Source organism: Balaenoptera ricei, chromosome 7 (genome assembly GCF_028023285.1).
Source record: "Balaenoptera ricei isolate mBalRic1 chromosome 7, mBalRic1.hap2, whole genome shotgun sequence".
In the NCBI taxonomy this organism is placed as follows: Eukaryota; Metazoa; Chordata; class Mammalia; order Artiodactyla; family Balaenopteridae; genus Balaenoptera; species Balaenoptera ricei.
In genome coordinates, this window is record NC_082645.1 from 78866445 (window position 1) to 78891445 (window position 25001).

At 37.1% G+C, this 25001-nt stretch overlaps 2 protein-coding genes across 2 annotated transcripts in view; one reads left to right on the forward strand and one right to left on the reverse strand.

Annotated features, from left to right (window-relative positions):
* The window catches only part of TMEFF2 (transmembrane protein with EGF like and two follistatin like domains 2), a 250317-nt gene that overhangs the window by 90011 nt on the left and 135305 nt on the right, over nucleotides 1-25001 (reverse strand). The gene's annotated exons all lie outside the window — the stretch shown is intronic.
* On the forward strand, nucleotides 15834-16481 carry LOC132368601 (securin-like). Its single transcript, XM_059927309.1, has one exon. The coding sequence runs from the start codon at nucleotides 15850-15852 to the stop codon at nucleotides 16456-16458; it is 609 nt and encodes a 202-aa protein (XP_059783292.1). The 5' UTR covers nucleotides 15834-15849; the 3' UTR covers nucleotides 16459-16481.

The window sequence follows — 25001 nt, forward strand, 5'->3', positions numbered from 1 at the left end:
TTTACCAAATTAAGTGATTAGCTCTAGTAGTTTTCTGGTGGCATCTTTAGGATTCTCTGTGTATAGTATCATGTCATCTGCAAACAGTGACAGTTTTACTTCTTCTTTTCCAATTTGTATTCCTTTATTTCTTTTTCTTCTCTGATTGCCATGGCTAGGACTTCCAAAACTATGTTGAATAATAGTGGTGAGAGTGGACATCCTTGTCTTGTTCCTGATCTTAGAGGAAATGCTTTCAGTTTTTCACCATTGAGAATGATGTTTGCTGTGGGTTTGTCACATATGGCCTTTATTATGTTGAGGTAGGTTCCCTCTATGCCCACTTTCTGGAGAGTTTTTATCGTAAATGGGTGTTGAATGTTGTCAAAAGCTTTTTCTGCATCTATTGAGATGATCATATGGTTTTTCTTCTTCAATTTGTGAATATGGTGTATCACATTGATTGATTTGCGTGTATTGAAGAATCCTTGCATCCCTGGGATAAATCCTACTTGATCATGGTGTATGATCCCTTTAATGTGTTGTTGGATTCTGTTTGCTAGTATTTTGTTGAGGATTTTCGCATCTATATTCATCAGTGATATTGGTCTGTAATTTCCTTTTTTTGTAGTATCTTTGTCTGGTTTTGGCATCAGGGTGATGGTGGCCTCATAGAATGAGTTGGGGAGTGTTCCTTCCTCTGCAGGTTTTTGGAAGAGTTTGAGAAGGATGGGTGTTAGCTCTTCTCTAAATGTTTGATAGAATTTGCCTGTGAAGCCATCTGGTCCTGGACTTTTGTTTGTTGGAAGATTTTTTTTTTTTTTTTTTTTTTTTAATTTATTTATGGCTGTGTTTGGTCTTCGTTTCTGTGCAAGGGCTTTCTCCAGTTGCGGCAAGCGGGGGCCACTCTTCATTGCGGTGCGTGGGCCTCTCACCATCGCGGCCTCTCCTGTTGCGGAGCACAGGCTCCAGACGCGCAGGCTCAGCAGTTGTGGCTCACGGACCTAGTTGCTCCGCGGCATGTGGGATCTTCCCAGACCGGGGCTCGAACCCGTGTCCCCTGCATTGGCAGGCAGATTCTCAACCACTGCGCCACCAGGGAAGCCCTGCTGGAAGATTTTTAATCACAGTTTCAATTTCATTACTTGTGATTGGTCTGTTCATATTTTCTATTTCTTCCTGGTTCAGTCTTGGAAGGTTATACCTTTCTAAGAATTTGTCCATTTCTTCCAGGTTGTCCATTTTATTGGCATAGAGTTGCTTGTAGTAGTCTCTTAGGATGCTTTGTATTTCTACGGTGTCTGTTGTAACGTCTCCTTTTTCATATCTAATTTTATTGATTTGAGCCCTCTCCCTCTTTTTCTTGATGAGTCTGGCTAATGGTTTATCAATTTTGTTTATCTTCTCAAAGAACCAGCTTTTAGTTTTATTGATCTTTGCTATTATTTTGTTCGTTTCTATTTCATTTATTTCTGCTCTGATCTTTATGATTTCTTTCCTTCTGCTAACTTTGGGTTTTGTTTGTTCTTCTTTCTCTAGTTCCTTTAGGTGTAAGGTTAGATTGTTTATTTGAGATTTTTCTTGTTTCTTGAGGTAGGCTTGTATAGCTATAAACTTCCCTCTTAGAACTGCTTTTGCTGCATCCCATAGGTTTTGGATCGTCGTGTTTTCACTGTCATTTGTCTCTAGGTATTTTTTGATTTCCTCTTTGATTTCTTCAGTGATCTCTTGGTTATTTAGTAACATATTGTTTGCCTCCATGTGTTTCTGTGTTTTACCCTGTAATTCATTTCTAATCTCATAGCATTGTGGTCAGAAAAAATGCTTGATATGATTTCAATTTTCTTAAATTTACTGAGGCTTGATTTGTGACCCAAGATGTGATCTCTCCTGGAGACTGTTCCATGCACACTTGAGAAGAAAGTGTAATCTGCTGTTTTTGGATGGAATGTCCTATATCAATTAAATATCAATTAAATCTGTCTGTTCTATTGTGGCATTTAAAGCTTCTGTTTCCTTATTTATTTTCATTTTGGATGATCTGTCCATTGGTGTAAGTGAGGTGTTAAGGTCCCCCACTGTTATTGTGTTACTGTCTATTTCCTCTTTTATAGCTGTTAGCAGTTGCCTTATGTATTGAGGTGCTCCTATGTTGGGTGCATAAGTATTTATAATTGTTATATCTTCTTCTTGGATTGATCCCTTGATCATTATGTAGTGTCCTTCCTTATCTCTGGTAACATTCTTTATTTTAAGGTCTATTTTATCTGATATGAGTATTGCTACTCCAGCTTTGTTTTGATTTCCATTTGCATGGAATATCTTTTTCCATCCCCTCACTTTCAGTCTGTATGTGTCCCTAGGTCTGAAATGGGTTTCTTGTAGACAGCATATATATGGGTCTTGTTTTTGTATGCATTCAGCAAGCCCGTGTCTTTTGGTTGTAGCAGTTAATCCTTTCACGTTTAAGGTAATTATCAATATGTATGTTTCTATGACCATTTTCTTAATTGTTTTGGGTTTCTTTTTGTAGGTCCTTTTCTTCTCTTGTGTTTCCCACTTAGAGAAGTTCCTTTAGCATTTGTTATAGAGCTCTTTTGGTGGTGCTGAATTCTCTTAGCTTTTGCTTGTCTTTAAAGCTTTTGATTTCTCCATCGAATCTGAATGAGATCCTTGCTGGGTAAGTAATCTTGGTTATAGGTTCTTCCCTTTCATCACTTTAAGTATATCATGCCACTCCCTTCTGGCTTGTAGAGTTTCTGCTGAGAAATCAGCTGTTAACCTTATGGGAGTTCCCTTGTATGTTATTTGTCATTTTTCCCTTGCTGCTTTCAATATTTTTTCTTTGTCTTTAATTTTTGCCAATTTGATTAATATGTGTCTTGGCGTGTTTCTCCTTGGGTTTATCCTGTATGGGAGTCTCTGCACTTTCTGGACTTGGGTGGCTATTTCCTTTCCCATGTTAGGGAAGTTTTCGACTATAATCTCTTCACATATTTTCTCTGGTCCTTTCTCTCTCTCTTCTCCTTCTGGGACCCCTATAATGCGCATGTTGTTGTGTTTAATGTTGTCCCAGAGGTCTCTTAGGCTGTCTTCATTTCTTTTCATTCTTTTTTCTTTATTCTGTTCCACAGCAGTGAATTCCACCATTCTGTCTTCCAGGTCACTTATCTGTTCTTCTGCCTCACTTATTCTGCTATTGATTCCTTCTAGTGTAGTTTTCACTTCAGTTATTGTATTGGTCATCTCTGTTTGTTTGTTCTTTAATTCTTCTAGGTCTTTGTTGACCATTTCTTGCATCTTCTCGATCTTTGCCTCCATTCTTTTTCCGAGGTCCTGGATCATCTTCACTGTCATTATTCTGAATTCTTCTTCTGGAAGGTTGCCTATCTCTACTTCATTTAGTTGTTTTTCTGGCGTTTTATCTTGTTCCTTCATCTGGTACATAGCCCTCTGCCTTTTCATCTTGTCTATCTTTCTATGAATGTGGTTTTTGTTCCAGAGGCTGCAGGATTGTAGTTATTCTTGCTTCTGCTGTCTGTCCTCTGGTGGATGAGGCTATCTAAGAAGCCTGTGTAAGTTTCCTGATGGGAGGGACTGGTGGTGGGTAGAGCTGGGTGTTGCTCTGGTGGGCAGAGCTCAGTAAAACTTTAATCTGCTTGACTGCTGATGGGTGGGGCTGGGTTCCCTCCCTGTTGCTTGTTTGGCCTGAGGCAACCCAACACTGGAGCCTACCTGGGCTCTTTGGTGGGGCTAATGACAGACTCTGGGAGGGCTCATACCAAGGAGTACTTCCCAGAACTTCTGCTGCCAGTGTCCTTGTCCCCATGGTGAGCCACAGCCACCCCCTGCCTCTGCAGGAGACCCTCCAACACTAGCAGTAGGTCTGGTTCAATCTCCCCTGGGGTCACTGCTCCTTCCCCTGGGTCCCGATGTGCACACTACTTTGTGTGTGCCCTCCAAGAGTGGAGTCTCTGTTTCCCCCAGTCCTGTCAAAGTCCTGCAATCAAATCCCACTAGGCTTCAAAGTCTGATTCTCTAGGAATTCCTCCTCTCGTCGCTGGACCCCCAGGTTGGGAAGTTGAGGCTTATTTAAATGGATGCTTTGGAGACATAAGAAGAATTTCGGAGATAAGCTAGGACACCATCATACAGTTCACCAACAATCAGAGAACGAGTGACATTCCTCCAAATCACAGTCTGAGCAATATAATATAGGCAAAGAGAAACACTTTTGAGATACAAGTTTTTAAATAAGAAATTCAAAGAAAACTGAAGTTAATGATAATAGTTATTATGTATCTTCCACACACCTTCATATAATAGATGTTCAGATTCTCCTTATATGGATGAGAACGTGGAGACTCAGAAAGGTTAAGGAACTTGCTGAAGGCCACACAGGAGTAAATGGCAGCACCAAAATTTAAGGCAGTCTGACTTTAGCATCTGATCTGAGCTCCTAATTAGACGGCTTTTAAGCACAAGAGCCCTTCGTTCAGGTTTGTTTTACACAGTCTATGCTGTTTCAAGACACGAAGCTGCCTCATTATATAAATCTATCCATATACTTGTCCATCCATCCATCCATCCGTCCATCCATCCATTCATCTATCAAAGCATGTCTTTGTCTATTAAAATATGATCAGCAGGATTTGAACTCTTGGTTCAAGGCTGATGAGTAAAGTGAGAATGATTTGTTAGACTCTGACTGATATAGTGTGATCAACACACATGTGATTTAGGTACAATTCAACGGCAAATTGAGCATCTCCGCTGGTGGGCCTTTTTGTTAGGCAGTAAGAATTCTCTTCTTGTGAAACAAATTTGCTAACAGAATGAGTTTTACTAGTTTGTTCCGCATTCCTCTTTTAAAAAGAAAAAACAAGTTTTCTTTTTTAAAAACATGATTTTGAGTTTTAAAAATAAATAAAAACTGATAAATGTTTCTTATTTAAAGTCCACAATGAATCTTAGAATTCCATCTAAAGTATTAAAAACACTATCTCAAATACAGTTTTAAGTATAATTCCTCAAATCTAAAATTAGGTCACTACAAGTAGTCAAGATTGAGCTAAAAAAGACATTCATTTCCTTGCCCTTTCATCCTCCTCCTCAGCCCTCCGTGGGAAAAAAAAAATTCACTAATATGTTGCACATTGCACATCTCTTTTCCTTTTACTAGTCCCTATATTTGTAGGCATCATATGGAAAATCAACTCCTGCTTTATTCTTGTAAGCTTGGTTTTATCTTCCTAAATATATCCTTCTTGTCAGAAGCCAATCAAGCATTTTGTTCTCCCTGTTTATAAATTGTTCTACTTTATACTTTTGGTTCTGATTATCTCTGGTTCTTTTCTCGCCTTTGTCATAGCCACTGTGGAACTGGAGATCTGGAAGCCCCACTAGCTGTCCTCAGGTAAGCTGTCCTCAGTGCCGTAGGCACTGTGGATCTGGAGATCAAAAAGCCCCACTTTTTGATCCTCAGGTAAGTCAACCTAACTCATGTTAGCTGTGAAGAGGAGGCAAGGAGAGTGACACAGCCAGCACTCAGAGAGCTGACCAGAGGCCCTGAAGGAGATGGCTTATCCTACTTTTCACTGGGTGAAGCATGGATGAGTGGGTGAACTCACCTGCAGCCGCGTTTCCAGGTCCACGCCATTGCAAGGCCTTTGAGGATAAGCAGGTTAGAAGCTTGGTCAATGTCTTAGTCATGAATTTAGTCAATGGGCTGCTCTAACAAAACTACCATAAACTGGGTGGCTTATCAACAACAGAAATTTATTTCTCACAGTTCTGGAGGCTGGGAAGTCCCACATTGTGGTAGCAGCAGATTTGGTATCTGGTGAGAGCCACTTTCTCATGGACAGCCGTCTTTTTGCTATAATGTCACACAGCAGGAGGGGTGCACTAGCTCTCTAAGGTCTCTGATTAGGACACTAATCCCATTCTTGAGGGCTTCACCCTTATGATCTAATCATTTCCAAAGGCCTCTTAACACCATCATCACCTTTGGGTTTCAACATACGAATTTTGCAGGGGGACGCAAACATTCAGACTATAGCAGTCAGTTATCATTTGCCAACCTGTGTCTCTGCCTTGTTTAACGACTCAGTTTCTCCACTACTTGTGATCAAGAGTCTTTCTCACTCAAAATCTATCTTTTCTTACTGATGTTGGGTTCGTCAGTTATGGTACGATGTTATGCTGCAGCAGCAAACAACCTTTACATCTCAGTGGCTTAAAACAACAGAGATCTATTTCTTATTCATGCTACGTGTCACCCAAGGACCCGGGATGACGAAGCAGGTGCCTACTTGAACAGTGCCAGTTACCATGCCAGAAAGAGGAAAGAACACTGCCGAGTCTTGTATTGGCAATCAAATACTCAGCCCCAGGTCAGGGTCTTGAACTAGATACATGAGTTTCCCCAACTTCAAGGGAGCCAAAAGTACAATCTGTAACGCAGACCTATTTCCCTTACTCTGGAGGTGGGAAATCAGAAATGTTCAGTGAGCAGCAGGGCAGTAATTTTATCTTTTAATTAAACAAATAGAGGATAGCAGTTCTTCAGTTTTTTTTTTTTTCCTTTAGTCTATTTCTAATTTATTGTCTCTTAATTAAAATATCCTGATATCTTTCTATTTTCCATTACTTAGTTTGCCCTTTCTTTCCAGTCTCATGTTATTTGCAGTAAATATTTTGTGTCCTTTTGCCCAGCAATCTAACTTTTTGCTACCCAATGTCTATTCTCATTCCTCAGCCCCAAATCCATTTTCTTTATTAGATTCCTCTGAACTCCTGCAGCTCTTTCTGTCTGTACCACACAACTTAACCTTTAATTATTTGCCTACTGGGCATTGCAGTTGGTTCTGCCTTTTGTCAGCTGAACCAGAACATAACTTTCTCTCACGACCTCCCTCCCCTCCTCCAAATTGACTCTACCTCCCAACCCCTATTTCCAAAGTTGTTCCATTATTCTTCCCAGCACTCAGCCTCAAAACCTTCATTTCTCTCTGACTCTTTTTCTAATGTCTTGCTTCTCATAATTGTGCAGTTGCCAAATGCTTCCCCATGCATTGTGCTCGTGTGGATCAAATGACATAGTGAAACTGAGAAGCATGTTGCAGGCTCTACGTCAAGGGGATAGTGCTCTCTCTTCCTTTAACAATTTTTCATTCCCTCCTTCATTTATTTATTCATCATTCATTTATGCATGCACTTATACTGGACCTAAGTGCTTTCTTGGAACTGTGCTTGTTACCGAGGGAACCACAAATTAAATATAAGTCTCTGCTCTCCAGGAGGCTACATTCTGGTTGAGGAAATCTCGTATCCATAACTAGGTACTGATAGGATTGAAACAAGGGAAAATGCTCTGAGATCTGGAGAAGGGGGCAATGATGATGTTCTGGAAGGGTCTAGTAAGCCTCCAGGAGATGGCAGATGACTAAATCAATTACTCGCAGATGAAAACATCTAGAGGCCTCTCAGAATACTTAAAATAAAAACAGCTCACTCCATTAAAGGTTACTAGAACCTTCATGATCCAGGCCTTTTTCAATTTCATCTAAGACTTTCTTATTTTCTGGGCTCTAGCCACACTAATCTTCTGCCAGTTCCTTCAGCACACCAAGCTTGTCAGCATTATTGTGTCTTTGGACCAGAGGTTCTCTTTGCTCAGAATTCCTTTTCTACAGATCTTTGTATGGCTGGTCCTTGCTTGCTGTTTGACTCCAATGGCAATCCTCAGAGAGGCATTTCCTAAATACCCAATCTTAAATAGCATCCCCCTTTCCCAGGACCTTGTTGTTCAGAACTCTTGTATTTTTTTTTAAAAAAACTTATTATCTGGAAGCATCTTACTTGCTCACTTGTTTATTTCTATATCACCTATCTCCCCCTCCTCTTCTCAGGATGTCTATGTCACCATCTTGGACCAGAACCTCCCCAGGATGTAAGCTCTTTGCAGGTGTGGACCTGATCTGTGTTATACACTGTATTGCCAAGGCTGAGACAGAGCGTGACACATCACATGTACTAACTAAATATACACTGCTACTGTACAGCTTCCTTGGCTCCAATCTGTCTCTCTTTTAGCGACAATTACCAAACTTCATTACTGAGTTCTTTCTCCTTAATGCTCCTTTGACCGTGTAACATGTTCTGGCCAGAAGGACCTATGTGGAAGTGAGGAATGCCACTTCCAAGACTGGCCGATAAAAACTCACATGTATGATCGTTCCTTCTCTTTTGTTTTCTATTAAGTAAATGAATAGGACCTTAATGATTTAGGGAATGTCGGGCCCATGATATGGAAAGAGATATGGTTCCTAACAAACCATGTGTAAGATTACCTGATTAAGAACACTTGCCTTGAACTGTGATGAGAGCAAGAAATAAATGTGTGTGTGCATGTGTTATACCTCTGAAAATTTAACATTTATCTGTTTTAACATTTAGTGTTACTTATCCTAATATACTTGACAACTAAGTCTTCAGTCATTTGGTTACAAGTACCTTTCTAGCTCTTCAGGTACTACACACATTCTCAGTCATAAGCTATTCCTTTCTTTAGCTATCTTAATTCTACCTTAACATCTTCCCTCTAGTGTTAAACGAAGAAAAGTGCATGGACCTTGGAATTATCTTAGAAAAATCTGAGGTTGAATTCAAGAATTGCCCCTACCTAGCAACATACACTTGTCATGTTATTTACCTCCCCAAAATTAGTTCCATCCTGTGTATAAATGGAGGAAAATAATACCTAGCTCACCACACTGTTGTGAAGAATGAAATGAGATGGTGTACTTGACTTCCATGCTATTTAAACATGCCTTTCTTTATCTGTTTCCCCTTCTCTATACCTGTAAAACTCCTCTGAGTCTTGTAAGTTCTCCACTGTTCCCCAAGTTGGCCTCTGGGTTCAAAGCTTGACTTTGACCCTTGCTAGCCAAGTAAACTTAGACAAGTTACTTAACACCTTCGTGCCTAAGTTCCATCCTATTTAAAGCTGGAATCATCCTAGTACCTAACTTGTAGTGTTCCAGTTAATGTTAAATGAATTAATGAATGCAAAACCCTTGGAGGAGAGCAGGGCACAAAGTAAGTGTTCACTAGTGCTTAGTGGTTATTTTAAAATTATTCTTTCAAACCTTTCGAACCTAATTACCCCAGCTCATGCTGACACTGCTCTTCTCTATAGTTAAGATACTTGTGTCCATTGTATTATTTCCCATTAAAAAGAAAGTCTTCTTGACTAGTAACTTTTCAGGCTATAGTTTTCAATATCCATAGTTCTCTACAATGACCCTAACAGCCAATGTTAGGCAGCACAAATAGAATTAAACTAAATTCCATTAAAGAAAATGCAAGCTCCAACCAAAAGACATAGACTGGCTGAATGGATACAAAAACAAGACCTGTATATATGCTGGCTAAAAGAGACCCACTTCAGACCTAGGGACACATACAGACTGAAAGTGAGGGGATGGAAAAAGATATTTCATGCAAATGGAAATCAAAAGAAAGCTGGAGTAGCAATTCTCATATCAGACAAAATAGACTTTAAAACAAAGACTATTACAAGAGACAAAGAAGGACACTACGTAATGATCAAGGGATCAATCCAAGAAGAAGATATAGCAATTGTAAATATTTATGCACCCAACATAGGAGCATCTCAATACACAAGGCAAATACTAACAGCCATAAAAGGGGAAATCAACAGTAACACAATCATAGTAGGGGACTTTAACACCCCACTTTCACCAATGGACAGATCATCCAAAATGAAAATAAATAAGGAAACACAAGCTTTAAATGATACATTAAACAAGATGGACTTAATTGATATTTATAGGACATTCCATCCAAAAACAACAGAATACACTTTCTTCTCAAGTGTTCATGCAACATTCTCCAGGACAGATCATATCTTGGATTGCAAGTCAAGCCTTGGTAAATTTAAGAAAATTGAAATCATATCAAGTATCTTTTCTGACCACAATGCTATGAGACTAGATATCAATTACAGGAAAAAATCTGTAAAAAATACAAACGCATGGAGGCTACACAATACACTACTTAATAACCAAGAGATCACTGAAGAAATCAAAGAGGAAATCAAAAAATACCTAGAAACAAATGACAGTGAAAACACAATGACCCAAAACCTATGGGATGCAGCAAAAGCAGTTCTAAGAGGGAAGTTTATAGCAATACAATCCTACCTCAAGAAACGAGAAACATCTCCAATAAACAACCTAACCTTGCACCTAAAGCAATTAGAGAAAGAAGAACAAAAAAACCCCAAAGTTAGCAGAAGGAAAGAAATCATAAAGATCAGATCAGAAATAAAAAGAAATGAAGGAAATGATAGCAAAATCAATAAAACTAAAAGCTGGTTCTTTGAGAAGATAAACAAAATTGATAAACCATTAGCCAGATTCATCAAGAAAAAAAGGGAGAAGACTCAAATCAGTAGAATTAGAAATGAAAAAGGAGAAGTACCAACTGACACTGCAGAAGTAAAAAGGATCATGTGAGATTACTACAAGCAACTATATGCCAATAAAATGGACAACCTGGAAGAAATGGACAGATTCTTAGAAATACACAACCTTCCGACACTGAACCAGGAAGAAATAGAAAATATGAACAGACCAATCACAAGCACTGAAATTGAAACTGTGACTAAAAATCTTCCAACAAACAAAAGCCCAGGACCAGATGGCTTCGCAGGTGAATTATATCAAATATTTAGAGAAGAGCAAACACCTATCTGTCTCGAAATCTTCCAAAATATAGCAGAGGGAGGAACACTCCCAAACTCATTCTACAAGGCCACCATCACCATGATACCAAAACCAGACAAAGATGTCACAAAAAAAGAAAACTACAGGCCAATATCACTGATGAACATAGATGCAAAAATCCTCAACAAAATACTAGCAAACACAATCTAGCAGCACATTAAAAGGATCAGACACCATGATCAAGTGGGGTTTATCCCAGGAATGCAAGGATTCTTCAATATACGCAAATCAATCAATGTGATACACCATCTTAACAAATTGAAGGAGAAAAACCATATGATCATCTCAATAGATGCAGAGAAAGCTTTCACCAAAATTCAACACCCATTTCTGATAAAAACCCTCCAGAAAGTAGGCATAGAGGGAACTTACCTCAACATAATAAAGGCCATATATGATAAACCCACAGCCAACATCGTCCTCAATGGTGAAAAACAGAAACCATTTCCACTAAGATCAGGAAAAAGACAAGGTTGCCCACTCTCACCACTATTATTCAACATAATTTTGGAAGTTTTAGCCACAGAAATCAGAGAAGACAAAGAAATAAAAGGAATCCAAATCGGAAAAGAAGAAGTAAAGCTGTCACTGTTTGCAGATGACGTGATAGTATGCAGAGAGAATCCTAAAGATGCTACCAGAAAACTACTAGAGCTAATCAATGAATTTGGTAAAATAGCAGGATACAAAATTAATGCATAGGAATCTCTTCCATTCCTATACACTAATGATGAAAAATCTGAAAGTGAAATTAAGAAAACACTCCCATTTACCACTGCAACAAAAAGAATAAAATATCTAGGAATAAACCTACCTAAGGAGACAAAAGACCTGTATGCAGAAAACTGTAAGAAACTGATGAAAGAAATTAAAGATGATACAAGCAGATGGAGAGATATACCATGTACTTGCATTGGAAGAATCAACATTGTGAGAATGACTATACTACCCAAAGCAATCTACAGATTCAGTGCAATCCTATCAAACTACCACTGGCATTTTTCACAGAACTAGAACAAAAAATTTCACAATTTGTATGGAAACACAAAAGACCCCGAATAGCCAAAGCAATCTTGAGAAAGAAAAATGGAGCTGGAGGAATCAGGCTCCCTGACTTCAGACTATACTACAAAGCTACAGTAATCAAGATAGTATGGTACTGGCACAAAAACAGAAATATTGATCAATGGAACAGGAAAGAAAGCCCAGAGATAAACCCACGCACATATGGTCACCTTACCTTTGATAAAGGAGGCAAGAATATACAATGGAGAAAAGACAGCCTCTTCAATAAGTGGTGCTGGGAAAACTGGACAGCTACATGTAAAAGAATGAAATTAGAACACTCCCTAACACCATCCACAAAAATAAACTCAACATGGATTAAAGACCTAAATGTAAGGCCAGACACTATCAAACTCTTAGAGGAAAACAGGCAGAACACTCTATGACATAAATCACAGCAAGATCCTTTTTGACCCTCCTCCTAGAGAAATGGAAATAAAAACAAAAATAAAAAAATGGGACCTAATGAAACTTAAAAGCTTTTGCACAGCAAAGGGAAACATAAACAAGACGAAAAGACAACCCTCAGAATGGGAGAAAATATTTGCAAATGAGTCAACTGACAAAGGCTTAATCTCCAAAATTTACAAGCAGCTCATGCAGCTCAGTATCAAGAAAACAAACAACCTAATCCAAAAATGGGCAGAAGACCTAAATAGACATTTCTCCAAAGAAGATATACAGATTGCCAACAAACACATGAAAGAATGCTGAACATCATTAATCATCAGAGAAATGCAAATCAAAACTACAGTGTGATATCATCTCACACTGGTCAGAATGGCCATCATCAAAAAAATCTACAAACAATAAATGCTGGAGAGGGTGTGGAGAAAAGGGAACCCTCATACACTGTTGGTGGGAATGTTAAGTTGATACAGCCACTATGGAGAACAGTATGGAGGTTCCTTAAAAAACTAAAAATAGAACTAGTGTACAACACAGCAGTCCCACTACTGGGCATATACCCTGAGAAAACCATAATTCAAAAAGAGTTATGTACCGCAAAGTTCATTGCAGCTCTATTTACAATAGCCAGGACATGGAAGCAACCTAAATGTCCATCGACAGATGAATGGATAAAGAAGATGTGGCACATATATACAATGGAATATTACTCAGCCATAAAAAGAAACAAAATCGAGTTATTTGTAGTGAGGGGGATGGACCTAGAGTCTGTCATACAGAGTGAAGTAAGTCAGAAAAACAAATACTGTATGCTAACACATAGATATGGAATCTAAAAAAAAAAAAAAGGTCATGAAGAACCTAGGGGCAAGATGGGAATAAAAATGCAGACCTACTAGAGAATCAACTTGAGGACATGGGGAAGGGGAAGGGGAAGCTGGGACAAAGTGAGAGAGTGGCATGGACATATATACACTACCAAATGTAAAATAGATAGCTAGTGGGAAGCAGTCGCATAACACAGGGAGATCAGTTCGGTGCTTTGTGACCAGCTAGAAGGGTGGGATAGGGAGGGTGGGAGGGAGGGAGATGCAAGAGGGAAGAGATAATGGGGATATATGTATATGTATACCTGATTCACCTTGTTATAAAGCAGAAACTAACACACCATTGTAAAGCAATTATACTCCAATAAAAACATTAAAAAAAAAAGAAAGAAAATGCAAGCCTACTGCCCTTGTGCACTGTACTGTATTACCATGTGTTGTTTCATCCTTAGTGCAAAGATTTTTTTGTCTTTCAACACTGCGGTACAAGATATTAATTTGAAACTATACTTTGATTTGGGACAAACAAAAGTTGGGGAAAAAAGATGCAATCAATGAATAAGTGGGTTAAAATTCCCAGAAGCTTGATTATACTAATAAAGGACTACAAATCCCATTATGAAGATTTTAAAAATATATAGTCAAATATATCTAGCAAATTATTGGTTATATATTGATTATCTGAGGAAAAATAGAAAAAGCAGAATTGATAGTAGGAGGTCTTATAAGCAACTGTATCTTGTTAAGTCACATTTCGTATTCTAAACCCATAATCATAATTGTTAGGCTCTATATTATGATATATTGCTATTGTTTTGCATATTTTTATATTTGCTTCTCATTTCTACTTATAATCTTTTAACTAAATATGATCAAAGCAAGGATATTTGTCATAAAAATCTGATCAGTGTTTTCCCACTTTGCATGAACTTGTGTAACAACCACATCTTTTATTCTTAATTAATAGTAAAATAAAGTACAGAAAAAAATGATATAAGGAAATGACACTTTATTGTCACAAACCAAGTCATCTGATTTCCAATTTGTTCATAAATGGCTTAGAGTAAATCAGAGAACAGTTCAAGAAACACTCTTCTAGGACCATCTGAAGACCTGGCACTCTTCCTTTCTCTGCTGCTTGAACAAATTATTTCTCTCTCAACAACTGCTTAGTTCTGTTATCTGTACATGGGAACTATAATCCTAGAAACTCATATGAAATATTTTAGGAGTTCTGCCTAATCTCTGGCTGAGATAACAATAATTAAGAGAAAAAGACTAACAAACACATTGGCCATTGATCTTGTTTTAACCCTGCACCGAATCAGATACCATAACAATGACATATCTGGGTATCATTATTCAGGTCTTACAGAGAATCACCTCTACAGATATAATCTCACAACTTTAGAATTTTATCATTAATACATTACATTAAGATCCAATATAAGTAATTTTGTATAATTTATAAGGGAGTTATCAAGGATGTTGTATTTTATTTCAATCAAAATGTTATTAAAGTCATAGAGTATAAATTCTTGTGGAGTTCAGAACTTGTTAAAGTATCTTTTGATAAACTAGTGTCTTTTCTAATTACATCATGAGAATTATTCTTTTTCTTCCTTACCTTGAATTAGGGCTACTCAGAAATACGGCTTTAGCATATTCTCTTAGTTTGATTTTTCTTTAAAATTACTTTTCTATCCTACTTTTCCCCTTCTTTCTTCTCCTCAACATTGTTTTATTAAATTCTTGAATTTTTTCTCTTATTTAAATAACTTCATTGTATTTCTACCTTTTGCCACCACTGATTCATATCCTTTGAAGAGCCTCCTGTTTTCTGTGCTTTCTAAAGAGATGATTAGCCAGTATGAAAATCTTATTTCTGCATGAGGGTTAAAATACAGAGTTGTAAATGCTACCTTCTGGACACAATAGACCATGTTTTCTAATTTAAAACTGATAGTAAAAATTTTAGGTTGAAAAGGAAAGAGGAACAATGCCACTGGGGCCACTGGGTATGCTTGAGGAGTAGGTCTATATAGCTCACAGTAATTCTGTTCCTATCTTAGGTGATGTTTGAATTCAAAAGAAGCATGGACATTATCTAGACCAACATCCTTATTTCCTATATTGTACCTATGAGAAAATGGAGTTTATTCTGGCATAGGGATAGACATATACATCAATGGAATAAAATGAGAGCTCAAAAATAAACCCTAACATACAGGGTCAATTGATTTTCTACAAGGGTGCCAAGAAAATTCAACAGAGAAAGGATAGTTTTTTCAATAAATGGTGTTGAAACAACTGATTATCTACAAGTAAAAAAATGATTCTTTACCCTTTCCTTCCTCCATATAAAAAATTAACTCAAAATGAATCAGAGACCTAAATATAAGAGCCAAAACTATAAATCCCTTAGGAGAAAATATAGGAGTAAATCTTTGTGACCTTGGGTTAAGCAAAACCTTCCTAGTTGTGACACCAAAAACACAACTGACCAAAGACAGACAAATTGAAATTCATCAAAATTAAAAACGTTTGTGTTTTGAAAGGTATCACCACAAAAGTGAAAAGACAACTCCACAGAATGGAGAAACTATTTGCATATCATATATATTTGGTAAGAGGCTTATACCTACAATTAAAAAAAAAAACTCCTACAACTCAGTGATAAATAAATACCTCAATTAAAAAATGGGTAGAGACCATGTCTAGGAAGAGTTTGGCCGTTGTTCCCAGCCTAATCCAGAATGGCTACTCTGATCTATGTTGACAAGGAAAATGGAGAACCAGGCACCCGTGTGGCTTCTAAGGATGGGCTGAAGCTGGGGTCTGGGCCTTCAGTCAAAGCTTTAGATGGGAGATCTCAGGTTTCAACACCACATGTTGGCAAAATGTTTGATGCTCCACCAGCTTTACCTAAAGCTGCCAGAAAGGCTTTGGGAACTGTTAACAGAGCTACAGAAAAGTCAATAAAGACTAATGGACCCCTCAAACAGAAACAGACAGCCTTCTCTACCAAAAAGATGACTGAGAAGACCATTAAGGCAAAAAGCTCTGTTCCTGCCTCAGATGACACCTATCCAGAAATAGAAAAATTCTTTCCCTTCAACCCATTAGATTTCGAGAGTTTCGACCTGCCTGAAGAGCACCAGATTGCACACATGCCCTTGAATGGAGTGCCTCTTATGATCCTCGATGAGGAGAGGGAGCTTGAACAGCTCTTACACCTGGGCCCCCCTTCACCTCTGAAGATGCCTCCTCCACCCTGGGAGTCTAATCTGTTGCAGTCTCCCTCAAGCATTCTGTCGACCCTGGATGTTGAATTGCCACCTGTTTGCTATGACTTAGATATTTAAATTTCTTAGCACTTTATAGTCTGTGGGTATGTATTAATAGTTTGTATTAAAAAAGCAATTCTTTGTTTAACAACAACAAAAAAAAAAGGGTAAAAATCTGAAGAGATGTTTATCCAAAGAAGACATACAAATGATCAGTAAGTACATTGAAAAGAGACTCAACACAATTAGCCATCTGGAAAATGTTAATCAAAACCACTATCAGATACCACTTTATACCCACTTGGATTGTATTATTCAAAAAGATGGTAATAATAAGTGTTGGCAAGGACGTGGAGAAATTTGGATCCTCATACATTGCTGTTAGAAATATAAATGGTGCAGCCACTTTGGAAAACTGTCTGGCAGTGCCTCAAAAAGTTAATCATGAGGTTACCATTTAGTCCAACAATTCTACTCCTAGGTATATACCAAGAGAAATAAAAACATACGTCCAAACTAAAACTTGTACTTACACACATATACAAACACACAAATTTGTATACAAATGTTCATTACAGCATTATTCATTAGAACCCAAAATTGGAAACAACCCAAATGTTCATCAACTAACTGATAAATGCATAAACAAAATGTGGTATATCCACACAATTAAATATTTTTCATCAATCAAAAAATGAAATACTGATACATGATACAATGAACCTTGAAAACATTCTAAGTGAAAGAAGCCCAGTCACAAAGGACCACCTGTTGAATGATTCCATTTATATGAAATGTTGGAATAAGGAAATCTATAGAGACATAAAGTAGATTAGTTGTTGCCTAAGGATGGAGGAGGGAAACTTGGGGAGGAAATGGGGAGGGGCTGCTAAAGTGTACAAGTTTCTTTTTGAAGTGATAAAAATATTATGAAATTGATTGTGTTGATGGTTGCACAACTTGGTGAATATACTAAAAACAACTGAATTGTATACTTCAAATGAATGAGTTTTATGTGAATTGTATTACAAAATGACTGTAAATCTATCTGTCATCTAATTATCTATGTAATCTAATCTGTCTATAGGAAAAAAAAAACAGAGACCAAGCGAAATGATGTGATTTTATCCAAGATGAGACCTCACTTCTCTGAACCCAGTGGTCTTTCCACTATGTCATACCAACTCATTTCTCTCTCTCTTTTTAAAATCTCTCTTGGGTAGCTTTGATGAGAAAGTGGCATAAATCACTTGAGCCCTTCTCTTTACTACATGTTGATTACCCTTAACCCTTCAGGGGTTTCATGTATTTTTTTTTTTTTTTTGGCCACGCTGTGCAGCTTGTGGAATCTTAGTTCCCCAGCCAGGGATCAAACCCATGCCCCATGCAGTGGAAGCGTGGAATCCTAACCACTGGACCGCCAGGGAATCCCCAGGGGCTTCGTGTATTTATCTGTCAAATGAAGATGACATTACCTGCCCTAACTACATCCTAGAGATATCAGAGGATCAGAGGAGAGGAGAAAGTAGGCTGAAAAGAATTAGGTTTTAATATGTTAGAAGGTTTCCCTTTTCCTCTGGCTGTCCCTTAATGCCATGCGCATCTCAAAAGGGAAATACTTTCTCCAACAAAAGACAATTGTTAAAAGACTTATGAATTCAGTGTAAAACATACCATAACATATCTCCTAAGCATGTAATAATACACAAAAATGTCAGGTACAGATATATTGATCAATACAGGGATTCTTTTTATTTATTTCCCCTCCCAAGTCTGACCATCCAATGTCACTGTAATGCAAGCATCTCTGTTGTATTTTCTTTTTCCCAAACCAACAAATCTTTTAGAGAAGGAAAAATATATTCAATTAAAATTAAACTGCATAATTCATTCAAATATAATATTTTTATTTCTTTGTCATAATTGATAATTTGATGTTATATTTGAATGTCTTAAAGTATCACATTTATTTACATATCAATGTTTAAACAGAAATACATCACTAATTTCTGCTAAAGTGAAGATATTTTACTTCATTTCTTGCTTTTTCCCCAATTGTTGCACACTTCTCCCTGATATACATCTTTTAATATCTGCTGATTATAGGCACTTATGACTAGTTGGGACCTAGCATTACTTTTATTACCTTCAATAATACAATTTTGATTATAGAAAGCTCATTTTAGGATGAGTTCAGCGAACAGAATAAACTATTATGTAAAGACTTTGAAAAGACTGCAATGAATAAAAAAGAGCTGTGGTAAACAAACTTCAGAAGATCACTCGTCCCAAGTGCATAGTCCTGAGTTCTTATGTTTCATTCATAGCTTAGTAGTGAAGGGATGAATGGACCCACTCCTGATTAATTTTACTTTGCATTGGGGGGAAGCTAGAAAAACCAGATATTTGTTTCCTTTGTTTATTTTTTCTTTATACTATAATAAGCATTTAGTTCTTCAGCAGTATTGATTTTTCAATTGGATGTTGCATATAATTTTACAATTTGTTCAATCACTTATTAGATATTACACATACTGCTTATAGGGGCATATTTCTGGAACAGACTGATGTGGGCTGCCGAGGACTGCTTGCTGATTTGTTGTTTAGATGAACCAACATATACAGTATATTACTATTTGGAAGTAAACGACTGAAGGCCAGGAGCAGTTTCTACCCAATTTAAAACGCCTGTGGGAGGACAGTTTCTCAGTAAATAATGCTTATACCTCAGAAAGCTATTTATTATGAATGTTCTGGATACAGACAAAGGAAGTGTTTTCAGTACACATACTGTCTAGCCTCTTGGAGTTAACCAAGAAAAACGTCTAAGGTAGACTTAGAGGGGATTTAGGTTTTGGTAAATTCTTTAGATCGCAAATGTTAGGACACTGCCCTCAAATTCATGTGTCTTGAGAAAGGCAAAAATTTTGAAAGAATAATTAGAATTTGGGCCCACAGAAATTATGTTCAAATCTAAATATATTACTCATAAATTTGTTTAGCGTTTGTAACAATCTCCAAGCACAGCCTCAAGATTAAGTAAAATTTTCAAGAGAGAGACTTTGTTGATATATAAAATACGATTAGACTCATCAAAAATACATACACACACATGTGCATGTACACACACAGACAGGAGGAGAACACACCTCCAAATTTTACGGTAATTATCTTGGAATGGTGGGATGACATTGTAATATTTCTAGGCTTTTGAAATTTCTATGATAAATGTGCAACTTTTATAATCAGAAAAAGCCACAGCAAATTCCATTTTAATGTAACCATTAAAACATACATTAGATTGGGAAATAAGAGGCTTGGCATTCTATTTTTAAGTGTTAAATAAAAAGATATAGCAGAGCATTGTACTAAGATAGGGATTAAAATCCACTGGCATATGGGCCATATTTATTTGCCATTTAATTTGGTGATTCTTCCCTCTCTCTTTATGTCTCATAATTTCTATTCTTGCAGCAAGAATATGCATTTGTAATAAACCTTCCTTTACCACTTGGAAAGGAGCGTGTAGCCCATCAGCTATTCCCAAAGATACTAAGGAATGAAGTCCCACCTTTCTTAACAAATGGCTTACTGAGCAGTGCCCCTGCTCTTCTGGGTTCCCCAATGCTCCTCTGCCTTTTGCGTAGCCCTTTGAAATATTGCTAGTAGTGGCACCAGCATTAAAGGAAGGGGGAGTATTATAATGGCCACTCTCCATGTTATATGCCTCTTTTCTGGATAAAAATCTAAAGCCTATCACTAGTTATAAATAATGTTCATCCTGGTTCATAATCAGGGTTGCTATTGCTTACTCAAAACAAGCAAATTGAAGTTGAAACAGCTCAAAGAACCAGGTTTTGGTGAAGATATGTCTCTTCTCTGCAACCTCATGGTTAATAACCTTCTCAACCTAATTGGGCACACACATAGTCATAAGGATATTCTCCATAGATAATAATTCGATACCTCTACAAAAAAACACATAAAACCCACACAGTCTGCAAAAAATAAGGTGTATATATCTAATGGAAAAAAAATATTTCAAAGGACATCGTAGGTGATGTGAACCTGTTAGTGGTGGACTTTATCACAAAGTGGTTGCATTTTCTATTTCAACAACAAAAAAGTGTGAAATTCTGTACTGAATATATCCAACATGTTATACGTGTATGGTATACACCTAATGCATGCTACACATACACACACATGCAGACACATAATTTATGTTATTGAACATATGAGAAGATAATGCGTGGTGGTTAAGAGCATGGTGTCTGGAGTCAGCCTGGCAGGGTGCAGATCCCAGCTCTTCCACTTGCTGTTTGGCTTTGGGTGGTTTGCTTAACCTCTCTGCGTCTCCTTCCATGTAAAATGAAAATTATTAGTGTATCTAACTTCAAAAGATTTGCAGGAGGATTAAATAGCTCCATGAATGTAAACATTACCATGGTACCTGCCGCACAGGAAACACATGCTTGTGAAAATTCTGTCATCTTTTGATGATCACAATGAGATTCATGTTTTTATCTCTGAGACTGGGATGTTATGTTGTGATGTTGGAATATGGAGCGTGTATTTCCTGATTTTAAGGCACAGGAGTCTCTGACTCGGAATATACTAGAAACTGAGACTTAGAAAACTCAACACAAAATTGTGGGTGAGAGTTTTGTGAGTGAGCACCAGAAGTAAGGCAGGAGTAGCAGGGTATAGTCTACACAAGCAGGTAAAAGAGAAACAAGTAATGAAAACAGTTAAGTTAGTGGGAGAAATACAATCTATGCTTTGGAGTTTTGTTTCCTTTGTTCTGCCTTCATGTAGTATTTCATTATTTTTATATAAAATCGAAGTTACCTGATTTCTACTGTCTGAGCTAAATAAAAATTGCAAAAACATATAAAATGTATTAAAGTTTTCAATACTTTATTCCTGTATTTTTCGATATTCTACACCAGATCCACATTTGCACCCATCACATCCTAATTAAGTTTCATTAATCATTGTGCGATAACTAGCACAGTTGAGGCATACATAATTACTGAGAAAAATTCAAAAGACTCTTCAGAACTTATATGAAAATCCAATTCCTTTCTAAGTAAAGTAGCGCAGTACATAGAAGACCTGAGGTATGTCTTTGTTTGAAAGACCATGATTTATTTTCAAATTTCAGTTTTATTTAAAAAATCTTACTTTTCACAAAGCTCAACCCAAATTTGGAGGGTGGGTTAGTTGTATATTTTTTTGTTTGTTTGTTTGTTTTGGAATGGCCTGCTGTGCATTTGAAGTGGCATCGTTATTTATTCATCTTTCTAAGTAACACTTAAAGTGTTTAGATTCAGTTTGCAGACTTGGCTATTTACTGGCAGCTATTGGCAGAGGGAAGTCTGGGTCACAGACATGGCGTTTGTAGGCACACACCATTGTACAGACCATGTTACAAATACTAGTCCTATTTATAATTGCACTTCTAAATTGTGTGAAATTTTTTAAAAGTACAAATTATTTTTTCTTGTTTAAGATAGGTGGATAAATACATAAAAGAAGGAAATAACAAAATCAAACTCAAATTTTTACATTAAGCCATAGATTTGCTAAAAATGTCAGCATTTTTCTCTTGAAATTATGGGAGTGGAAAGAGGTGTGTTTCCCCAAATATACAGCAGAAGCTGTATATTGCCCTCTACTCTGGAAAAAGTTTCTGGGCAAATGGAAGTATTAAAGGAAAGAGAGATGTCTTTAGTCTTCAGACCCCATCTATACAAACAGACAATACTATGGCAGTTTTCAGAGGTAACAACATTGTCTTCATGGTGAGGGAAAGGCAATTTGAGGGAGGCAGCATCTTAACTACAGGAGTCTTAGAACTAAGAAGGTTTTCTCATAAAACCTACAACCCACCAAAACCTTAGATTTTCTGGACTAGACAGACCTGTTTTCTGTTTGTGTGTGTGTGTGTTTTATTCTCTCCATGAGTAAACTCACATTAGAAGCCAGTCCTAATTATGGTAACCGCTTTTACAGTTCTAAGGCAAGAGAGTAAAAGAAATCAGTATAAAGAAAACACCCTAGGGGAAGACTGAATGAACTCGTAGTTCAGTAAAATTTTGTGACTAATCAGCATCTTCTTCTTTAGATCCCACATACAACCCCAAATGATATTCTTTTTACTTAGTAGAAAACAGTTGGAAACTTTCCGATTGCAACACAATCTTTTTTGTTCAACTGTCGACCAGTAGTAGTTTTAAAAAGAAATCATTTCTAAATCTTAAGACTCAGAGGTGTCTAATTTTTCCCAATCAAACTCATAACCCAATACTGAAGTCAGCAGGACCTAATGCCTAATTTGCTTATATGTATGGTGAAATCTAGTGCCAAGGATCATCCTTGGCCATTGCCCCGCTTCAAATATTCATGATTCTCTACAGTCCAAAACGCATTAAAGGTGGGAATGATGCCAGCAACACACAGTCTTCCTAGTGACAAGGAGCCTTCTTAGATCAAAGGAGCAAGATGTTAAAGACTTCAAACTAAACTGTCTTTGTAAGAGAGGCTCACAAAAGTAATGCCAAATCTCACACCCTGTTTCAGTTACGGAACATCAATGAAATAAAGAAAAAAATAGATGCTCATTCATTTTCTCTTCTGAACTCTTTTTACTGAACTACTTTGCTTTTCTCCTTTCTTACCATTGCAGTCAAACACAAGGATGTGATGCACTAAAACTGGAAAACATTATTAATGCTTTCAAAGACAAAATGAATGACTACTGAGGAACTAATAGCATTTAAGCCAATACGATTTCGCTAATGGGGCCTGAGTGGCATGTTGAGAATAATACAAGAGCAAAGTTAAAATGGGCACAGGTGCTATAAAGCATACATATGAAGCAAATACGCATAATGATTTAAGTTGTCCCTTTATGTAATTTGTCACCCAGCTGCATCTGCTCTTACACCTGTGCTCCCTTCCTTGATCTATCTGGATACCCTGGAAATGTTAGGCCTGCAGCCAATTTCATACCCAGTCATTTCTATGATCAGACCCAGCTATCAACTTGCTCTTTTCTTATATTAAATCAAGTATCAACCCCAGGGCTCTGAACTACTTCTGACTGACAGGACCAACAGAAAGTTCTAGGATAATTACTTCTTAGGACTAGTTCCCAGTGCAAAGAGTTACTACTGACCTACTTTGGACTTACTGAAATAATTTATCAGGTAAGATAATTAAGGGAATATAAAGCTGTTTCTAAAACCAAGCAAGTATCAGAAATATTTGTTGAAATCATAAGTTAGTATTCCCAGTACTATCAGATGGGGCTTTATTACTTTGCTGTGAGTCAAATTTATTATGTTTGACTTGGAAGCCCTTCTTTTTCTTTATAAATTATACTTGGCAGGAGGTATCTGAGAGTCTCTTTGATGTATAAATATATTAGTTTTGACCTTTTTTCAGTCTAGATATAAAGAGAAACAATCTTTTAAGCCCTTCTTTTCTTTGCCTTTTAACCCTTTCCCCATAAACAGGCATGCATATCCCTTTGCACTGGTGTTCCAATTATTTTTGAGGTCCATCCTAAATAAAGAGATGCCTTGATATGAGAGTGGATATATCTGTGTTGTGGACCACTTACCATGTGGACTTTCAACTCTCTTTTGAAAGCATGATCCTTTCCTACACATAGGTAAATATCTATAACCGAAGAATCTTTTGTAGCAATGATCTTTCTTTCCTATTGAGGAAATCTGACCATTTTCTTATTTCTACAGCCTTGATGTTCTCCATAAGAAGAAGGAAAAGGCAAGAGAAAAACCTTGAAAGGAAATCATAGAACATAAGGGAGGAGCTTGTATAAGCTTATAAACCATCTGTTTTTCTCAAAATAAAGGCATTAAAATTTTACGTTATTAGTATCATCGTTTATGAATGCCATCCTCTATTATTTTTTCTCCTTTTCCTCTACTCTCCTTACCCTTCCCCCATTTATTTTTTTTTCTTCCCCGTGTCCAATGTACCTTGCTTCTTGACTCAAAAACTCATCTAACTATGAAAACAAGATCAGCTGATTGTGTACTGGCTTTTTAATTCTAACAAAGCTTTACCTTCATCTAGAAAATACCTGAATATCTTTGAATAGCTAGATTAACCCCTTGTGGTAAAATGTAAAATACGAATTTCTTAGGCTAGGGTTAAAGAAAAATCAGGAATTAATCTTTTACATTTGTTTCAATATTGCAGTTACAATAATAACATTGTTTCTCAGTAGTATTTATTCACATCTTGTTATTATTTCATAATGTACGGTTGAGGAACTTGTATGCATAGAATTGTAGTTTAGTTAATGTCAAGGGAAAAAATAAAACTAAACACTGACGTATACTCTTTGTTTCCACATAGCATATGCAGTATTTTATGTTTGTGACAGGACCTGGCCATGGTTTCATCCAGAATCAATAGCACATCAAGCTCCCCTGATTCAGTTGACTAGTACTAGAGTCAGATCCCTCCCCTATTGCTTCTTATCTTACTTTATAGCCTCTTTCATCCCACGCCTATTTAATTTCATTTATTGCTTTATTCTTGTGTCCTTCGGCTGTTTCCAGTCTGCCCTTCATGGCCATAAC